We start from the raw sequence: 16,489 nt of genomic DNA, 5'->3' as shown, positions 1-16,489 counted from the left end.
AGCTGCTCAAGGGCAGCTTTCTTCTCAGTCAGGTCCTCCTGCTCTGTCAGCCTTAGAGATGGAGGAGCAGGATCACATTGACCAGGATCATTCAGTGGATAAATACAGCTCCTACTGAGATCCACCAGATCTCTGAATGCTCCAACGATACAATCCCATGGAGTCATTGCCTTCTGTCCTGGGTTGATCTGAAGATCTTGAGCCAGACTAAATCTCCTGGAACTGTCAAGTGTTTAAAGACCAAAACTGCCCCAGAAATGTGGAGTCTGGATTCTTTTCTAGAATGAGACGGCAATGACAGTCCTGCAGAGTGACATCACTGACATGACTGATGACTTCAGTCACATGACTGATGACTTCAGTAACGTGACTGGATGACTTCAGTCACATGACTGGATGACAGTGTAGATTCCAATGTAGAGGTTGGGGAAATAGTCTCTGAGAATCCAGCTTGAACCCATGCCCTCCTTGTTCTTCAAAAACCCAAACAGCGACCATCAGTCTCCCTCCAATCCTGTACTTGGTTCAATGTTGCTGTTCCATTTTGCAGCAGCAGGTGTCGCTGTGATACCAGGTTCAGTTCAAGATTCCCATCTCCAGCTCATGTTGGTGACCTCAGTGGCAGGTAAAATGGCGCTTCAGTGGATCATGTGATCAACTCATGTGTGTCCTCAGTGCTCCACAGGTCTGTCAAATGTTCTGTAAAATAGTTGGACCCAGCAGAGCTGCTAGATCAGGAGTTGATGGAGTCGTTGCAGATACCAGGGTCCAAAGTCCAGCTTGAACCTGGTTTGTGCTGTTCTTTGTCAAGCTAGCAGCCATTCTTGTCACTGCCAAGCTAAAGTGACTTCTGTCAACAAAGGTCAACATACAAAAGGATATTTCTACTGGCAGTTCAAGATTTTGATCAAACTCCTTTTTCAGAGCTGGAACCTTCCTCTTGTGTCAGCTTTCTGTTCCCATCTCTATGGTAACGGTCAGTTTTGACCCACGTCTTCAATCAGCTGTCAAATAAACTAAAAACAATTTTCTCACAGCAAGAAGGTTCCAGGTTTGAGCCCAGGCTCTGGCACAGGATCTTTCTGTGTGGAGTTTGCATGTTCTCCCCGTGCCTGTGTGGGTTCTCCCCAGGTACTCTGGCCTCTTCCCACCATCCAAAGACATGCAATTGGGGACTAGGCTAATTGGATGCTCTAAATTGACCGTAGGTATGAATGTGAGTGTGAATGGTTGTTTGTCTCAAGGTGTTGGCCCTGAGATGAACTGGTGACCTTTCCGGGGTGTACCTCTCGCCAGTTGACACTGGGCTGGGCTCCAGCCCCACTGCAACCATTAACAGGAATGAGCGGAAGACAATGGATAAATGCATGGATGGGTGTTTGTGAAAATTAAAACCAGACAACCACTGTACTCCCGCCTACATGATAAGCGCCATAATTTTTCTCACTCATGTCTTTTTTTTTTGGACTGGTTCCATGGTGTAATGGTTAGCACTCTGGACTTTGAATCCAGTGATCCGAGTTCAAATCTTGGTGGAGCCTCCAGCAGGTCTCTGACGGACTCTGAAAGAGGAATTGCTTTTTTCTATGGCCAACTCCTGCTCCTTGGCTGTGGCTGGTTGGGAGGAGGCTCAGGCCCTAACAACGCTGCCACCACCTTCAATTAAGACCTCAGTTTTGTCCTGTTTGAGCTGGAGAAAGTTCTCTGTCACCATGACAGATAAATGGACATCAACTGGTCCTGAGTCATCAGGAGACAGCGATGTGAAAAGAAAAGAATTGCTGCTAGCTTGACAAAGAACTGCACAAACTTGGTCCAAGCTGGACTTTGGACCCTGGTATCTGCAACAACTCCCATCAACTCCTAATCTAGCATCTCTGCTGAGGGTCCAACTATTTCACAGAACATTTGAGCATCACAACACTTAGCAGGACCGTCAAGTTGGATTCTCAGAGACTATTTCCCCAATCACTACATTGGCATCTACACTGCCCAGATAGCAGGAGTCTTTGGGCCAGATCCGTTTGAAAGCTTCCTGATCCGCCTGTGGTGCACACATGACAGTTGTGGCCCACAAATGAAATACAGGTTTTAACGAAAGCTCTAAAATCCAAGGTGAAATGAAAATGTGTGGAACTAACCGGATTCGGTCCGAACATCCGAAGGTGCCAAATACTGAAGTAAAATCAGAACTGGACCAATCCTGGGTCTGGTGTGGTGCTGATCTGCAATTGGGATGCGGGCCGTTTTTGGGCCATCGTGCGTCTAGACACTGTTTGTGTTCAAATTTAAAGTCCCACAATAAGAAGTAGCTGAATCTGACAGGTGAAGGTTTGGAACTACAAGATGGTGATGTTTCCTTGACTTGATGCTCTGACTGTCAGGGTAGATGACAGCTTCTTCTGCTGCTGCATCTGAGTGGCTATGATTGGAGGTTTTACCCTCCAAGGTTGTTTGGTTCCAGGTGAAACTTTAAAATTCCAGTCCCCAACCTTGGCTGTTCTGAAACTCTTCTCCTGAATCACTCCTGAGCTGCAGCAAGAACAAATACCAGTGCCAACCAGATCAACTTCATGGCTGCTAACAGCCTCAGACACTTGATTTCCATCAATCTGGAGCCAAGAAGGCCCTCACCTGTGGTTCTCCTCCAGGAGGGTCCAGGTTCTGCCATTGGGGCTCCTGGTGCCACTGCCAGAGAGCCTCAGCTGCACACTGCAACATTTCAACAGGAGATTGACATTCCTTCAAATGTCCTGACATCTGATTACAATGGTTCTGTTCCATATTTATATTTTAAAATAAATCACATGATGAAAGCTGCCACAGCTGCTTTAAGAGAGAGAACACGCTAAGAGATTAAGATTAATGCCCAACATGGGGCTTCAACCCACCACCCTGAGATTAAGAGTCTCCTGCTCTACTGACTGAGGTCGTCAGGCCAGGGCGTCCATGTTCTACAGCATGAAGTCATCAGAGGGAGAGACGTTTGCTGCTCACAAGCTCTTCATCAGACTGAGGAAGAAAAGAACAGCGCCATCTTAAAAACAAGAGATCATTCTAGTCAGACACATTGACTCTGATGCTGCTGAGCCTGAAGGGAGGATGAAGAAAGGAGTGTCTGAGAGAGCTTCACCAGACAAACTGTCCAGTTTACCAATGTTGTGCGCTGATGAGCGCATTGGTCAAAATTAATGATAATCGATAATTATGGATATAATTATTGATAATTAAATAAGTTACTAATTATATTTAATATTCATTATTCGGGGCATATAAAATGGATGTCTTTTGTTGGGGTGCACATGTCCAGGTTTGGAATGAGACAGAGCGTTGGGTCGTCATCATGGTATGCGAGTGTGGGTGGTGTCTTAAGTTGTACACGAGTGTTGCCTCTCCAAAATCCAACATTTAGGACCGTTTTCAGCCTATAAATGTTTTGTTGCTCTGTGATGGGTACACTGAGCATGAATCCTATTTCTAGATTCTGGGGATCTACAAAAATAGGGATTGCGCTGCCAAGACTATACGCCAGGTGGAGTTGGGAGGATTGCACCACAGTCGTCGTAGCGGACTGGAGAATCTCTTCTACCAGTTCTGAGGAGACCAGATACGAGGGGATCATGCCACCGCTCAGGCTATTAACCGAGGAGCTAACTTCTCTGAGAAGATCCTGCATTAAGTCTCTGACTATTCGCACAGAGGTGATGTCCTCCTTGACGACCTGCAATAACGTCGATAAGGCACGCAACATGTTATTTAGGAGTATCGAGTGCAAATTCACGGTGACTATAGTACCCTGCAGGGTTTTGCCAATTCCCTGAAGTTGTTGTTGTTGCTGGGGAAGCCTCTGTTGAATCTCTGGCATCTCTCCATCAAGTTCATCCATGTGTTTCTGTAATGAGCGAATGCTAACGGTATTGGCTGCGGATAACCCGACAGAAAACAGCGATCTGATAGCTGATGAGGCAGTGAGCAGCCCACCCAGAAATTGTTTTGGTCGTTTCTGGCCACCCAGGTCTCTCTGTAACCAGAAACTTTTGCAACTGCTCGAGCTTGTAAATAGTGGTGTGCCTAGTAAATTCGATTGCGTCTTGGGTCTGTGTACGGCTCAGTCTTCCTTCGGTTAGCCGTGGAGGGAGGTGGTTGTGCTTACGGTACACGCCCCAAGGGTCTAAGTGAACGTAGATTCTCTGGGTGTACGGGTTACAGTGGGTGATAAGGAGTCCCGGTGTCTCCTGTAGGACGATGACGGAGGGAAGTCCAGTTTGGATTACCTCGTCGTTTCTGATAACTTGGACGTAGAGGAGGATGCCGGAGATCCAGCGGAGGTTCCTGGGGTCAGACCAGAGTCCACGAACCATTGCAGATAATCAGTATAGAAATGAAAATTTATCTGCTATGTTGAATCACAAAAAAATCTTATGAAGTCAACTTTTGCTTCCATCAGTTCACTTTCAATTCCACCCCTTTGTATCAGAAAAAAACCTCATTATATTTAATAATCAGGCTATTTTTTGTTCTTTTCATTTAGCAGAGGATGGTTTTGATCCATAAACCTCTGGGTTATGGGCCCAGCACGCTTCCTCTGCTCTACCATTTGTTGAACAGGCCTTGATTTAGGAGAGCAGGATTGTGACAAGAACAGGATTTTGAGTTTCAAATGTTTCCCAATGTGGCTCTGCAGCAGGAGGTCTTGTAGAAACAGGGACTGACCTGACACCAGCTCCCTCTGGAACAATGGTTCATTCATTCATCGGTGCCAGGAGGCCTAAAAACACACAAAACACCAATTCAATCCAGGACCTTGGATCCTAAAATGAAACTCCATCCCACGGTGGCTCTGCTGGGGCTCCCACAGGTGAGTGAGGCTGAGCTCCAGTCTGCTCTGAGGAGGCAGCAGACATCTGCACCACTCAGAGGTTTGGTTGGTGTCTTTGACAAAATCCCAACAAACTCAAATCCTGTTGAATCAGGAAGTTCTAGTTGAACGCTCATCCACGTCACATGACCAAGAAAACCTCCTCTTTCATTCAGACCAGAACAGACAAACATAGAAACATTGTTTCAGCTTCTGATCAAACAATAACATGTTCTTGTTTGTTTGCCATGTTCTATTAATCAGACTGATGATCTCTGGATGTTCTAGGAGGTGGGTATGTTTCTGATGAAGCCTGTTTGGTCTGGGGGGGTTAAGATGGTGGGGCTGTTTCAGTTCTAGTGCTGAAGGCTTTCACCATGACAGTCAGACTCTCCTCTGTCCTTCATGGTCCCTCAAATGTGCAGTGTGGACCTCACACACTGAATTTAGCCTGAAAACTCTTCATGAAAAGCAGGAGACTCAGAGTTTCTGTGGCGCAATCGGTCAGCGCGCTCGGCTGTTAACAGAGAGGCTGGTGGTTCGAGCCCACCCAGGGACGATGAACAGGCTCTACTGGTGCTTAGGAGTCGCTGTGTTAATGATCTGAATTTGGACGGACAGATTGACCCTCCACAGCAGACACATGTGACAGATCTCTGGATGAGACACTTCAGTGTTAAATTTAGTCGTCGTGTGTCATGCAGTGTTGAGGAGACCTGCTGGCTGTGGGTAAAGTGGGGGCTCAGAGTTTGTGGAGTCGGCTCTGGAATGAATGGGGTCACTGTTTGGTTCTCAGATGCTCCAGCTCAGGTTAGCGAGGTGGTGGAGAAACCAGTGAGAGCTCTGCCAGCTGGAGCCTCTTGGGTCCCAGGAGGCTTCACTCCTGGAGGTGGAAATGATGAGGAGTTTTAAAATCTGCTCCTCTTTCACGCTGACTTGTTTTCTTGGGTTCCCTCTTTCATTCATGTGTGATTTTAGTCTCAGCTCTCTAAACCTGAACGGAGCCAGAACCCATTTTAAAAGAGCTGCTCTTTTAAACTCCTGGAGATCAAGAGGATCCCTGCCATGTTTGTCCAGGAGACCCACAACACAACAGTCAGTGAATGGGGATGCAGGCAGACTTTTAATGGGGGTCATTTGAAGTCCCAAGTCCAGTTGGAGCAGAGGGTGGAGTTTGATTCTCCAGGAGGTTTTTGTTGTTGTTTTTTTTACCAGTTTCTTTTGGTTTGGAAGGAAATCATTCCAGGTGTTTGAAAGACGGTGACAGCAGCTTTGGAAAATGTTCAACTGGTGTTTTTAAATGTCTTTGCACCAACAAATGGTGGACAGGACAGCTTTTGAGACATTTTAATGCCACCGTTCAACAGTGAATCTGCTGGTTTCCTGTTTTTAGGAGCTGATGGGAGCTGCACCGAGAAGCTCTTTGAGACAGGAACCGGGTTTGAGTGATCACTCTTCAGTCTCCTGTTCTGTTTTATTAAAATATTCATTTAAAAGCTCCTGAGAGAGAGAGGGGGGGGGGGACAGAGAGGGGGGGGGAGAGGGGGGGAGACAGAGAGAGAGAGGGAGGAGACAGAGAGGATCAAACTGATCTCAAACTTGACTTCAAAATTCTCTGATTATAATCATTTGTACTCCTTGATAGATTCATCACTACAGTGTCATTGAGGGTCCATTACTATTGCAGTATATTAAAGAATATAAGAACGAGGTTACCATTCATGGAAATATAATATTTAATGTATTGCAGTATATTTTCAAAGATATAACACTTTAATTTTTTTAATAAGAGAGACTTTAATGTGAGACTTTAATGTCTGTCTTTGATCTCTAACTCTGACTCTGATGTCATTGGTGGTGACTGAATTCTACCACCTGACAGACTGGGAAGGCTCCTATTGGTGATGTCATCATAAATATATGAAGGTCTTGTTTCAATGGTATAACATTAAAGCTCATCTTAGTAAAACAATCAAGTTACCTGAACTATGTTCTTTAAAAAAAAAGACTGTCACTGACTTAAATGAATCAAATCTACTTCAAAGTTCCTTCTGTGGTCATAAGTCAGCCATTTTAAGTGTACTTGTAGTTCCAGAACATTCCAAGAGGAGATGATATGAATCATTTTGTTAGATGAACTCTGTTCCTCTGCTTTGATGTTGGTGGACTGAGGGGAGTTTGCCTGAACCTGCTTGGACCTGCTGGCTCCTGCTCAGTCCCTCACTCAGCCTCACTCAGCCTCAGCAGCACCGCTCCACTGAGGCCTGATTCAGGTTCCTAGCAACCAAATAGGAGGAGAGCTGAACCTTCTTGCTGGGAGGCCACAGTGCTGACCACTGCACCATTGTGTCCCCTGAAAATGCCACCACCTTGTTGGGATTTTCTGTAACAGCAAGTACACATGAACATAGCAGCTTCTTCACAGGGCTGGTGGCGCAATGGATAACGCGTCTGACTACGGATCAGAAGATTCTAGGTTCAACTCCTGGCCAGCTCGCTTTAAACTTTATACTGAGAAGATGAAGTGAGAACCAGTGATCAAAGTCACTGAAGTCCTCCCAGGTTTCCTCCTTGTCTGCTGGAAACATGAACACATGAATGATCCTGCTGCCTCTCATGTTAAGCTGCACTTGACAGTGACAGCAGGAGAACAAAAATCCCAGTGTGTCATCAACATTTCCTGTCAATCAATGATAGAAGCTGTTGAATTTCTGGATCAGAACAAGGAGAAAGGAGCCCCAATGAAAGAGTGATGGTTCTTGATTCTGATTTTGTTCTTCACTCCTACACCAGAGAGTGAAAGTGTGGGCTGGCTGGGAGCAACTGCCTGCTTCAGAGTGGGAGGAGCCTCAGGACTTTCCAGTGAGAGCTGCAAACTTCCACCAGCGCCCAGTGCCAGCAAGTCTTCATGATGGAGCTGAGAAGAACACAACAACACCAGAGCACTGGAGAGGAGCACAACACTTCTTTGCTTCCTGGCCACTCTCATGTCTGTCTGTCCATCTGGAGCTGGGGGGAGGAGCTTCACATGTTTGTTTGTTTTTTTAAAAAGGGAATGACATCACTTCCTCTTTATGTTAGAATATGAACTACTAAAAATGTTCATCCACAGTTTTAAGTTAGAATTAAACTGAAAATACAAAACTCTCCCCTCTTCAATCCTGTCACTCAGTGTTGTAAACTGTTTCAAACAAATTCTACTGTTCAACAGTTCAAGTGTTTCTAATGAAGCTGAATGTGCTCTCTTCTACTTTCCTCAATTGGGTTTCTTTCATGTCCTCCTGAGATCAAAGAAAGAATTCTAGCTACTGTCAAAGCCCTGATGACATCATCAGGAATTCTGACTTTGATCTGGAGACTCTTGCTTTAATCTGAATTTGACCTGACTAATGTTTTAGTTTAGGTTGCATGATACCGACCACCTCATTTCTCCTGATGGACTGGTGACCTGTCCAGGGTGAACCCTGCCTCTTGAACAATGTCACCTGGGATCGCCCCCCCCCCCCCCCCTCCGTGACCCTTAAAGGATAAGAACAGAAAGTGGATGGAGGGATGGACTCAACACTGAAATCAGCTGATCTGATCCACATTCTAATGTTTCCTGTCCCTCTTTAGGAGTCAATGAGAATAGTAGTGTATATAATAATGTATATCCAACCTTGTAGTATCTTTCCAAAGCTTTTAGTATTTCTTCTTGTTTCTACTTGTAGTTTTAGTGTCTGGATCTTTTCTTTTGATATCCTGCTGTCTGCTCTTTGCTTTTGGAGCTTCCTTCAACAACTACCAGGCCTCCTGGGTACTGTAGGAAACATGGTCAAGTTCTTCTGACTTCTCCAGGAACGTCCTGCTCACATTGGTCTGTCTTCATTTTGACTCCTCCCACTGCTACAATGACCAGCCTTTATACTCTTGGTGACTGGGGCCCTGGTTGCTGCAGGCCTCAACACCAGCCTGTGGTTGAGAGCAGGGCAGAACAGAACTGACAGTATCTCCCATGCAGGACCTGGGTCAGCGCCTGGTGCCAGCTTGGGCACCGCTTTAACCTGGACCCCTAGAAGATCTTCTCCAGGAACTCGCCTTTTTCAATCGAAACAGCGTGAAACTTCAAGTAAAGAATTAAAATTATTTAATTCACAATGAAGCCTCTGTCATAAAACAAAATGAACAACTGACTACCTCCCCATGACTTCACACTGATACACAGGAGGTAACCTGGTAGTCAGAGCAGCGATGCTCAGGTCTGTGGACTCAGAGGAGGGTTCTTCTTTTGGTCACAGGTTTGAAGTGGAAGAGAGAGGAGAGACTGTGAGAGACCTGCCACACCTCTCCAGTGACCTGAGACATGATGGCAGTGGTGGGATTTGAACCCACGCCTCTTCAGAGACTGGAACCTTAATCCAGCACCTTAGACCGCTCGGCTACACTACCTCACTGCGCTGTTCTGTGAGTTGGTCTGCTAAAGGCATGTTGAACAGGAAGTAACATAATGATATCAAACTTATTCTGAAGGGGGACCCCTTTCCTCCCACGGTCACAGGAAGTGACGACAGCGCCGCTAGAGGCAGGAAAGAAATGGTAAAAGGACTCAGTTTGTACAGAGCCTTTCTACCTCAGCAGCACTCAAGGAGCTGAACAATGTCCTCTCATTCACACACACTCACACACTGATGCTGAAGGCTGCCATGCAAGGAGCCAACCTACTCATCAGAAGTATTTAGGGGTTCAGTGTCTTACTCAAGGACACTTTGACATGGTCACTGGAGAAAGTGAGGATCAAACCAGCCACCCTTTGGTTGCCAGACGGCCACGCTACTCCTGAGTCATGTGACCTGGATAAGATGGTGAACTACAGCTGATCGCCATTCTAGCAAACCCTCTTTTGTTTGGTTTGGTTGTTGTTTAGTGACTGTGGATGAATACACAGAAGAAGTTGAGCATAAATTTGTGTTCCCTGTTCACTTGAATATATGCAGGAGTGTGAGGTGGAAATAACACTTGGAGGAGAATGAGAGTTCAGTCTCAGCGCTATGACCTGTGCTGACACTAAAACATGTCAGCCCACAGAACAAAGATGGCAGTCCTCTGGGAAAGCAGGTACACCACACATACATGAAGAAACCCTACAGGAAACAAATATGTTGCCAGAGACTTTTACTCTGTTTTTGTTGTTTACCCAAGAACAGGATTGGAGGGAGACAGATGGTCGCTGTTTGGGTTTTTGGAAAACAAGGAGGCTGTGGGTTCAAGCTGGATTCTCAGAGACTATTTCCCCAACCTCTACATTGGCATCTACACTGTCATCCAGTCACGTGACTGAAGTCATCCAGTCACGTGACTGAAGTCATCCAGTCACGTGACTGAAGTCATCCAGTCACGTGACTGAAGTCATCCAGTCACGTGACTGAAGTCATCCAGTCACGTGACTGAAGTCATCCAGTCACGTGACTGAAGTCATCCAGTCACGTGACTGAAGCCATCCATTCATGTCAGTGATGTCACTTGGCAGGACTCTCATTGCCGTCTCATTCTAGAAAAGAATCCAGACTCCACCTGTGGCTCCATGATAACTGATGGACCTCTGGTTGGAGGCTGGACGATGATGTTTGGACTGGAAGGAAAACTCCTTGTCCAAATTCCATTGTGTTCAAGTTTAAAGTCCCACAATAAGAAGTAGCTGAATCTGACAGGTGGAGGTTTGGAACTACAAGATGGTGATGTTTTCTTGACTTGATGCTCTGACTGTCAGGGTGGATGACAGCTTCTTCTGCTGCTGCATCTGAGTGGCTATGATTGGAGGTTTTACCTCCCAAGGTTGTCTGGTTCCAGGGGAAATTCTAAAATTCCAGTCCCCAACCTTGGCTGTTCTGAAACTCTTCTCCTGAATCACTCCTGAGCTGCAGCAAGAACAAATACCAGTGCCAACCAGATCAACTTCATGGCTGCTAACAGAACTTAGACACTTGATTTCCATCAATCTGGTCCCGGCTCGGGCGCAGTACCTTTCTGTGTGAGTCTCCATGTTCTCCCTGTTCCTGTGTGGGTTCTCTCTGGTACTCCAGCTTCCTCCCACCGTCCGAAGACATGCAATTTGGGGACGAGGCTGATTGATACTCTAAATTGACCGTAGGTATGAATGTGAGTGTGAATGGTTGTTCGTCTCTGTGTGTTGGCCCTGCGATGGACTGGCGACCTGTCCAGGTTGAACCCCACCTCTCGCCCGTAGATGCTGGGATAGGCTCCAGCCCCCCCGCGACCCTTACTAGTAAGGAATAAGTGGAAGACGATGACAACGATCACACAATGAAAGCTGCCACAGCTGGTTTAAGAGAGAGAACAAGCTAAGAGATCTGAAACCAGTAAAATATGCTTTTCTGTGTGCAAACTAGTGAGGGGCATGGAAGGATATTTTACCACCAATACAGAACCCAGACTTTAGTCATGTGATGAGATGGTGACTCTGATTATGAAGTTCATGGACAAAATGTGACTTGAAAGAAAATACATTAAAAAATACTAACTAAACTAAATAAATAAATAAAGAAGCAGCACAAACAACGTTTTCTTCTGCACAAATTTACTGGTATTAGACTGTATTTTTGGTCAATGAGTAGATGAAAGAGTGTCAGATATATATTATATACATGTGATACATGCACGTGGCTTTGGACAAAAGCTCAGTGAAACTGTAGGATTGTAGAATTATTTAAACGTTCCAAGTGGACTATTTCAGGTTTCTAGAAGACACTTCAGCTCTCATCCAAGAGGTGTCTTCAGTTTTCTTCACTGATGGGAGAATTTGTGGCTCTAAGGGGGCGGGACCTTCTCCAGAGGTGATTGACACATGCGAGCTCTGGGTGTCAGAGTTGTTTTGGTCAGGATGTGAAAGGGAAGTTGACTCAACTGGTATCTGTGTCAGTTAAAAGCCTCACAGTCATTCCGTAATCTAGGAGCAGAAACCAAAGTCTCCTACGACGAGGATGGGATTGGAACCCACGCCTGCAGAGCTCAATGGATCAGCAGTCCATCACCTTAACCACTCGGCCACCTCGTCTCCTGACCACCATGATGTGCTGCTTTCTCTGAGCCTTTTAAACAGCTGAACTCTTTGGAGCCCATTTGTCAGAAATGGACCCAGCAGGAGCCACTGAACACAACTCTGACATCATCAGGCTTCTTCCCAGCAGCTTGGTGCTCCAGAAGGAAGAATCCAGACCATCGCTACATCATCAGAGTGAACACCAGCTGATGTTGACCAGTTTAACAAGCCTTTGACTGCTAAATGACATCCAAGCTCAGATTCTCTTGTCCTGGTAGAACAAGTCAATGTTGAAGAAGACGAGAGCACCAGTCTCTTTCATCAAGGAAACAAGCCTCCTATCACTGTCCTATGCAGATTTTCTTTAAAAAAAGTGAGACAACCTCAAGATTTTCTGTTTCCTCTTGTTGGATTTTGCCACAGAGAATCAGAGACAATCAAAACTTGTTGGACTTTAACGTTGGAGGACTGAACAAGTCATGACATCATCAGTTTTACCTTCACAGGTGCTTCATTTACTTTACTTTCAATTTTACAGAGGTAGAAGCTGAAATCAAAGCTGTCTGTCCAAAGAAGTGAAAGCTTCCCAGGTTGTGATGTTCTGGTCTACAGACTCTGTCTTGTATGGAGCTTCAGTCTTTAATGAAAAGACTCCTCCATTAATAACATCGCTGTGCCTCTGCAGTGAATCAGTCACTCCATCCATTTTCTGTACCACTGATTTGTTAAAGGTTATGGGGGGGGGGGTGACATTTGGTGAGAGCAGGGTTCACTCTGAACAGGTCACCAGTCCTCAGGTCCACTGAACAGGTCCCCCATGTGGGATGATGGCGTTGAAGGCAGAGGAGAAGTCCAGGAAGAGAAGGTGGACATAGGAGTTCCTGCTCTCCAGATGGGTGAGGGCTGTGTGGACCACTGGTGAAATGGCGTCATCAGTGGAGCGGTGTTGCCTGTAGGCGTACTGGTGGGGGTCCACAGAGACGTCGATGGAGGTCTCTATGTGGGCCTTGACCAGCCTCTCAAAGTACTTCATGACTACTGGGGTGAGTGCAATGGGTCGGTAGTCATTTAGGCCTGTCACTCTGGAGCACTTGGGGACAGGGACAATAGTGGCAGTCTTTAGGCAGGTGGGGACAGATGGCAGCGCCAGTGAGGTGTTGAAGATGTCCACCAGCACCTCGGACAGCTGTTGTGCACAGTCCTTCAGTCCTCACCCTGGGATGTTGTCTGGCAAGGCAAGGCAAGGCAATTTTCTTTGTAGAGCCCGTTTTCACCAACAGTTTGTCTCAAAGGGCTTCACATGGCATCATAACAACATCCTCTGCCCTTAGACCCTCACATCGACTGAGGAAAAACTCCATAGAAACCCTTTTAACAGGGAAAAATCTGAGAAACCTCAGGGTGAGCAACAGAGGAGGATCCCTCACCCAGGACGGACAGACGTGCAGGAGATGTTGTTACAGACAAGAAAACAGTTTACAATACAAAATGTGAGAAACATGGAAATGTTAATGACAGTTGAAGAAGGAAGCTTCTGGTAGGGGAGGCAGGGAGAGTAAGCCAGCTTGATGGGGGACTGGATGGTAGACTGGATGGTAGACTGGTTCATGGAAGGGGAGGCAGGGAGAGCAAGCCAGCTTGATGGGGGACTGGATGGCAGACTGGTTCATGGAAGGGGAGCGATGGCCAGTGTGACAGTAGGGAATAAGAGGGGGGGGGGCGATGCAGGCGGCGGTTGGGGCTCTGGTGGATCTGTGGAAACACAGAGAGACTGCGAGACACCAAGGCCAAACTACAAAGTGCAACAAGTCGTGGTAGTGACAGTTCCAAAAATGTGCAGGGAGGAGAGGAGGAGAGAGGGGGAGAGGAGAGGAGAGGAGAGGAGGGGAGGGGAGAGGAGAGGAGAGGAGGGCTCCATGTAACCTGATGTGTCCCCCAGCAGTCTAAGCCTGTAGCAGCATAGCTATCAATGGTTCATAGCTACCTGAACCAGTCCTAACTGAAGGCTCTGTCATAGAGGAAGGTCTTAAGCCTGGACTTAAACGTAGTTAAAGTGTCTGCCTCTCTGACCCATGGAGAGATGCTGGTTCCACAGTAGAGGAGCCCGGTAACTAAAGGCTCTACCTCCCAGTCTGTTTTTATTGATACTGGGAATCACTAAAAGACCTGCATTCTGGGAGCGGAGTGCTCTGGTGGGACAGTAGGGACTAATGAGCTCTTTCAAATAGGATGGAGCTTTATCATTGAGAGCCTTAGAAGTTAGCAGAAGGACTTTGAAGTGGATTCTAGATCCTACTGGAAGCCAGTGGAGAGAAGCTAAAGTGGAGAGATGTGTTCTCTCTTCTTAACTCCAGTCAAAACCCTCGCTGCAGCGTTCTGGACCAGCTGGAGACTGTTTAGAGAGTATTTAGGACATCCTGACAAGAGAGAGTTGCAGTAGTCTGGGCCTGCAGCTTTGCGAGGGTTGATTCCCTGAAAGGTCTTCTTCATGTCTGCTGTGGTCACACTGAGGGGCGTGTCGTCAGGTGGTGGTGTGAGTCTGGTGCTGGGGGGGGGGGGGTGTCAGGGTCCTCGAAGCGGAGAAGAAACTCATTGAAGGAGTGAGGCGCTGGACCTGCTCTACTTGTGAAGTGTCATGAGATAACATTTGTTGTGATTTGGCGCTTTACAAATAAAACTTACGACTTAAATGGAAACTGTCTGGGGGGGGGGGTGTAGCCTCCATCAGGGATGTGTTTGATGTCTGAATTCTGTCTTTGATGTCTGAATTCTGTTCATTGATCTCCTGCTTCAGTCTTTGATCTCTGACTGATCCTAAACTCATCAAAGGATCACATCACCTTCACAATCTGTAAAGAACCTGGGTGTCATTTTGGACTCTGAGCTGAATTTCATTCCACATGTCAAGAACATAACTAAGAGAGGTTTTTATCATCTTAAGAACAGAGCCAGAGTCGCCCGTTCCTCTCAGGCCAACACGGAGGTGCTGATGCATGCTTTTATTTCCAGTCGTTCAGATTCTTGTGGTACCCTGCTGCTCTCTGGTCTCCCCAAAACAACCATCTACAATCTACAATGACTCCAGAATTCTGCAGCACGTGTGCTGACGAGGACCAGAGGGCGGGAGCTCATTACACCGGTTTTAAAGTCGCTGCATCGGCTCCCCGTGTGCTTCAGGATCAATTTTTAGGTTCTTTTAGTAGTTTTTAAGTGTCTTAATGGTCTTGGCCCACCTTATTTATCTGAACTGCTTTTATCATATCAACCTTCGCGGACCCTGAGGTCCTCTGGCACCGGCCTTTTTGTCGTTCCAAGAGTCAGAACTAAAACCCACGGGGAGGCTGCATCCAGCCATTATGGCCCAAAGTTCTGGAACAGCCTGCCAGAGAACATGAGGACCGCGAGACTGTTGATGTTTTTAAAAGGAGGCTCAAGACTCCCCTTTTTAGCTTAGCTTTTAACTGACTTAGTCTCTCTTGTCCTTTCATTTTATCACGATATCTTATTGTTACTTTAGTCTTTTAATTATGTTATTCTACTTTTTTATTAGCTCTTAAAACTTTTAGATTTTATTTATATTTTATGTCATTCTGATATTTTAATATCATTGTAATTTCTGTTCTTTCCTATTCTACCTTCTTTTAGTCTTTTAGTTTTTAGTCTTTTAGTTTTTAGCTCCAGTGTGTCCTGGTGGGGGCCCTCCACACTGGGAGGTGTGTCTGGTCAGGGGCACAGGGGCATCGTCCTTGGGATTGTCCAGGCCCGGAGAGCTGGGGGGCTCTGCATTATATGTGGAGTGTACCTGGTCTGTCCTGGTCGGGGGGTCTCGGTGGCGGCGCTCCCTGTGGTTGTGGGCTGTGGCACCTCCTGGTGAGGATGGCCCCCCATAGGTGGTCTTTCCTCACTAGGATTTTCAGTGCCCTGCCATGTTCCTACTGACAGTCAGTGTGTGGTTGTGTGTATGCGTGTGTGTGTGTGGGGAGGGGGGGGTGGTGGTGTGTGCATGTATGTGGTCATGTGGGTTGGGAAGGCCGGGTTCTTAACATGTATTTAATGTATTGTTTTATATTTTATTAAACGTTTTCTCTTAGTTCTGTGAAGCACTTTGTGTTGCAGTCTCTGGATGAAAAGTGCTGTACAAATATAAATAAACTAAACTAAACTATTATTGCTGCTGTTGTTGGTTGTGTGTCTGTCTTCCATCCCCCTGTCCCTCTGTCTTTCTCTCTGCTTGTCTTTCACCCTCATCTTGTTCCCATCTTTTTGTCATTCTCTCCCTCCTTTCTCTCTGTCTTTTGTCTTTCCTTCTCTATATTTGTCTTCTGCTGTTTGTCCTGTCCTGCTCTCTTTCAACAACCAACCAGTCAAAGCAGACGTCCGGTTAAAAAAATATGATAAAAGAACTCTTGGTTTGATTTGGCTTGAGACATGAAGAAGATAGGATTGTTTTCCTTTCATTTTAGAAGCTTTTCCAGATTCATGAAAAGATCATCAATCAGTGCAGTATTTCAGACAGACTTCTGGTCCGTGAGGACGAGGAATCCAGCACAGATCCACAGAACTCCAACTGCCATCTTTGATGGTTCCTTTACAGT

The 16,489-nt window shown here is 46.3% G+C and overlaps 1 protein-coding gene and 2 non-coding genes across 3 annotated transcripts in view; 2 read left to right on the top strand and 1 right to left on the bottom strand.

Annotated features, from left to right (window-relative positions):
- Nucleotides 1–1,469: 1,469 nt before the first annotated feature.
- trnaq-uug (transfer RNA glutamine (anticodon UUG)) lies at nucleotides 1,470–1,541 on the top strand. The gene has a single exon. It is a non-coding gene; the product is annotated as a tRNA-Gln (tRNA).
- A 5,741-nt stretch (nucleotides 1,542–7,282) lies between these two features.
- trnar-acg (transfer RNA arginine (anticodon ACG)) lies at nucleotides 7,283–7,355 on the top strand. The gene has a single exon. It is a non-coding gene; the product is annotated as a tRNA-Arg (tRNA).
- Nucleotides 7,356–11,662: 4,307 nt separating this feature from the next.
- LOC147271364 (protein CFDP2-like) overlaps nucleotides 11,663–16,489 on the bottom strand; it is a 195,010-nt gene continuing 190,183 nt past the window's right edge. The window contains exon 3 of the mRNA XM_086205859.1: nucleotides 11,663–11,677. Coding sequence (XP_086061985.1) covers nucleotides 11,663–11,677 — 15 coding nt within the window. The remainder of the gene's footprint in view (nucleotides 11,678–16,489) is intronic.

This window comes from Aulostomus chinensis, chromosome 1 (assembly GCF_037954235.1).
Source record: "Aulostomus chinensis isolate RoL2024-O1b breed Wild chromosome 1, RoL_Achi_v1.0, whole genome shotgun sequence".
In the NCBI taxonomy this organism is placed as follows: Eukaryota; Metazoa; Chordata; class Actinopteri; order Syngnathiformes; family Aulostomidae; genus Aulostomus; species Aulostomus chinensis.
This window is presented reverse-complemented; position numbering and strand designations above follow the sequence as displayed.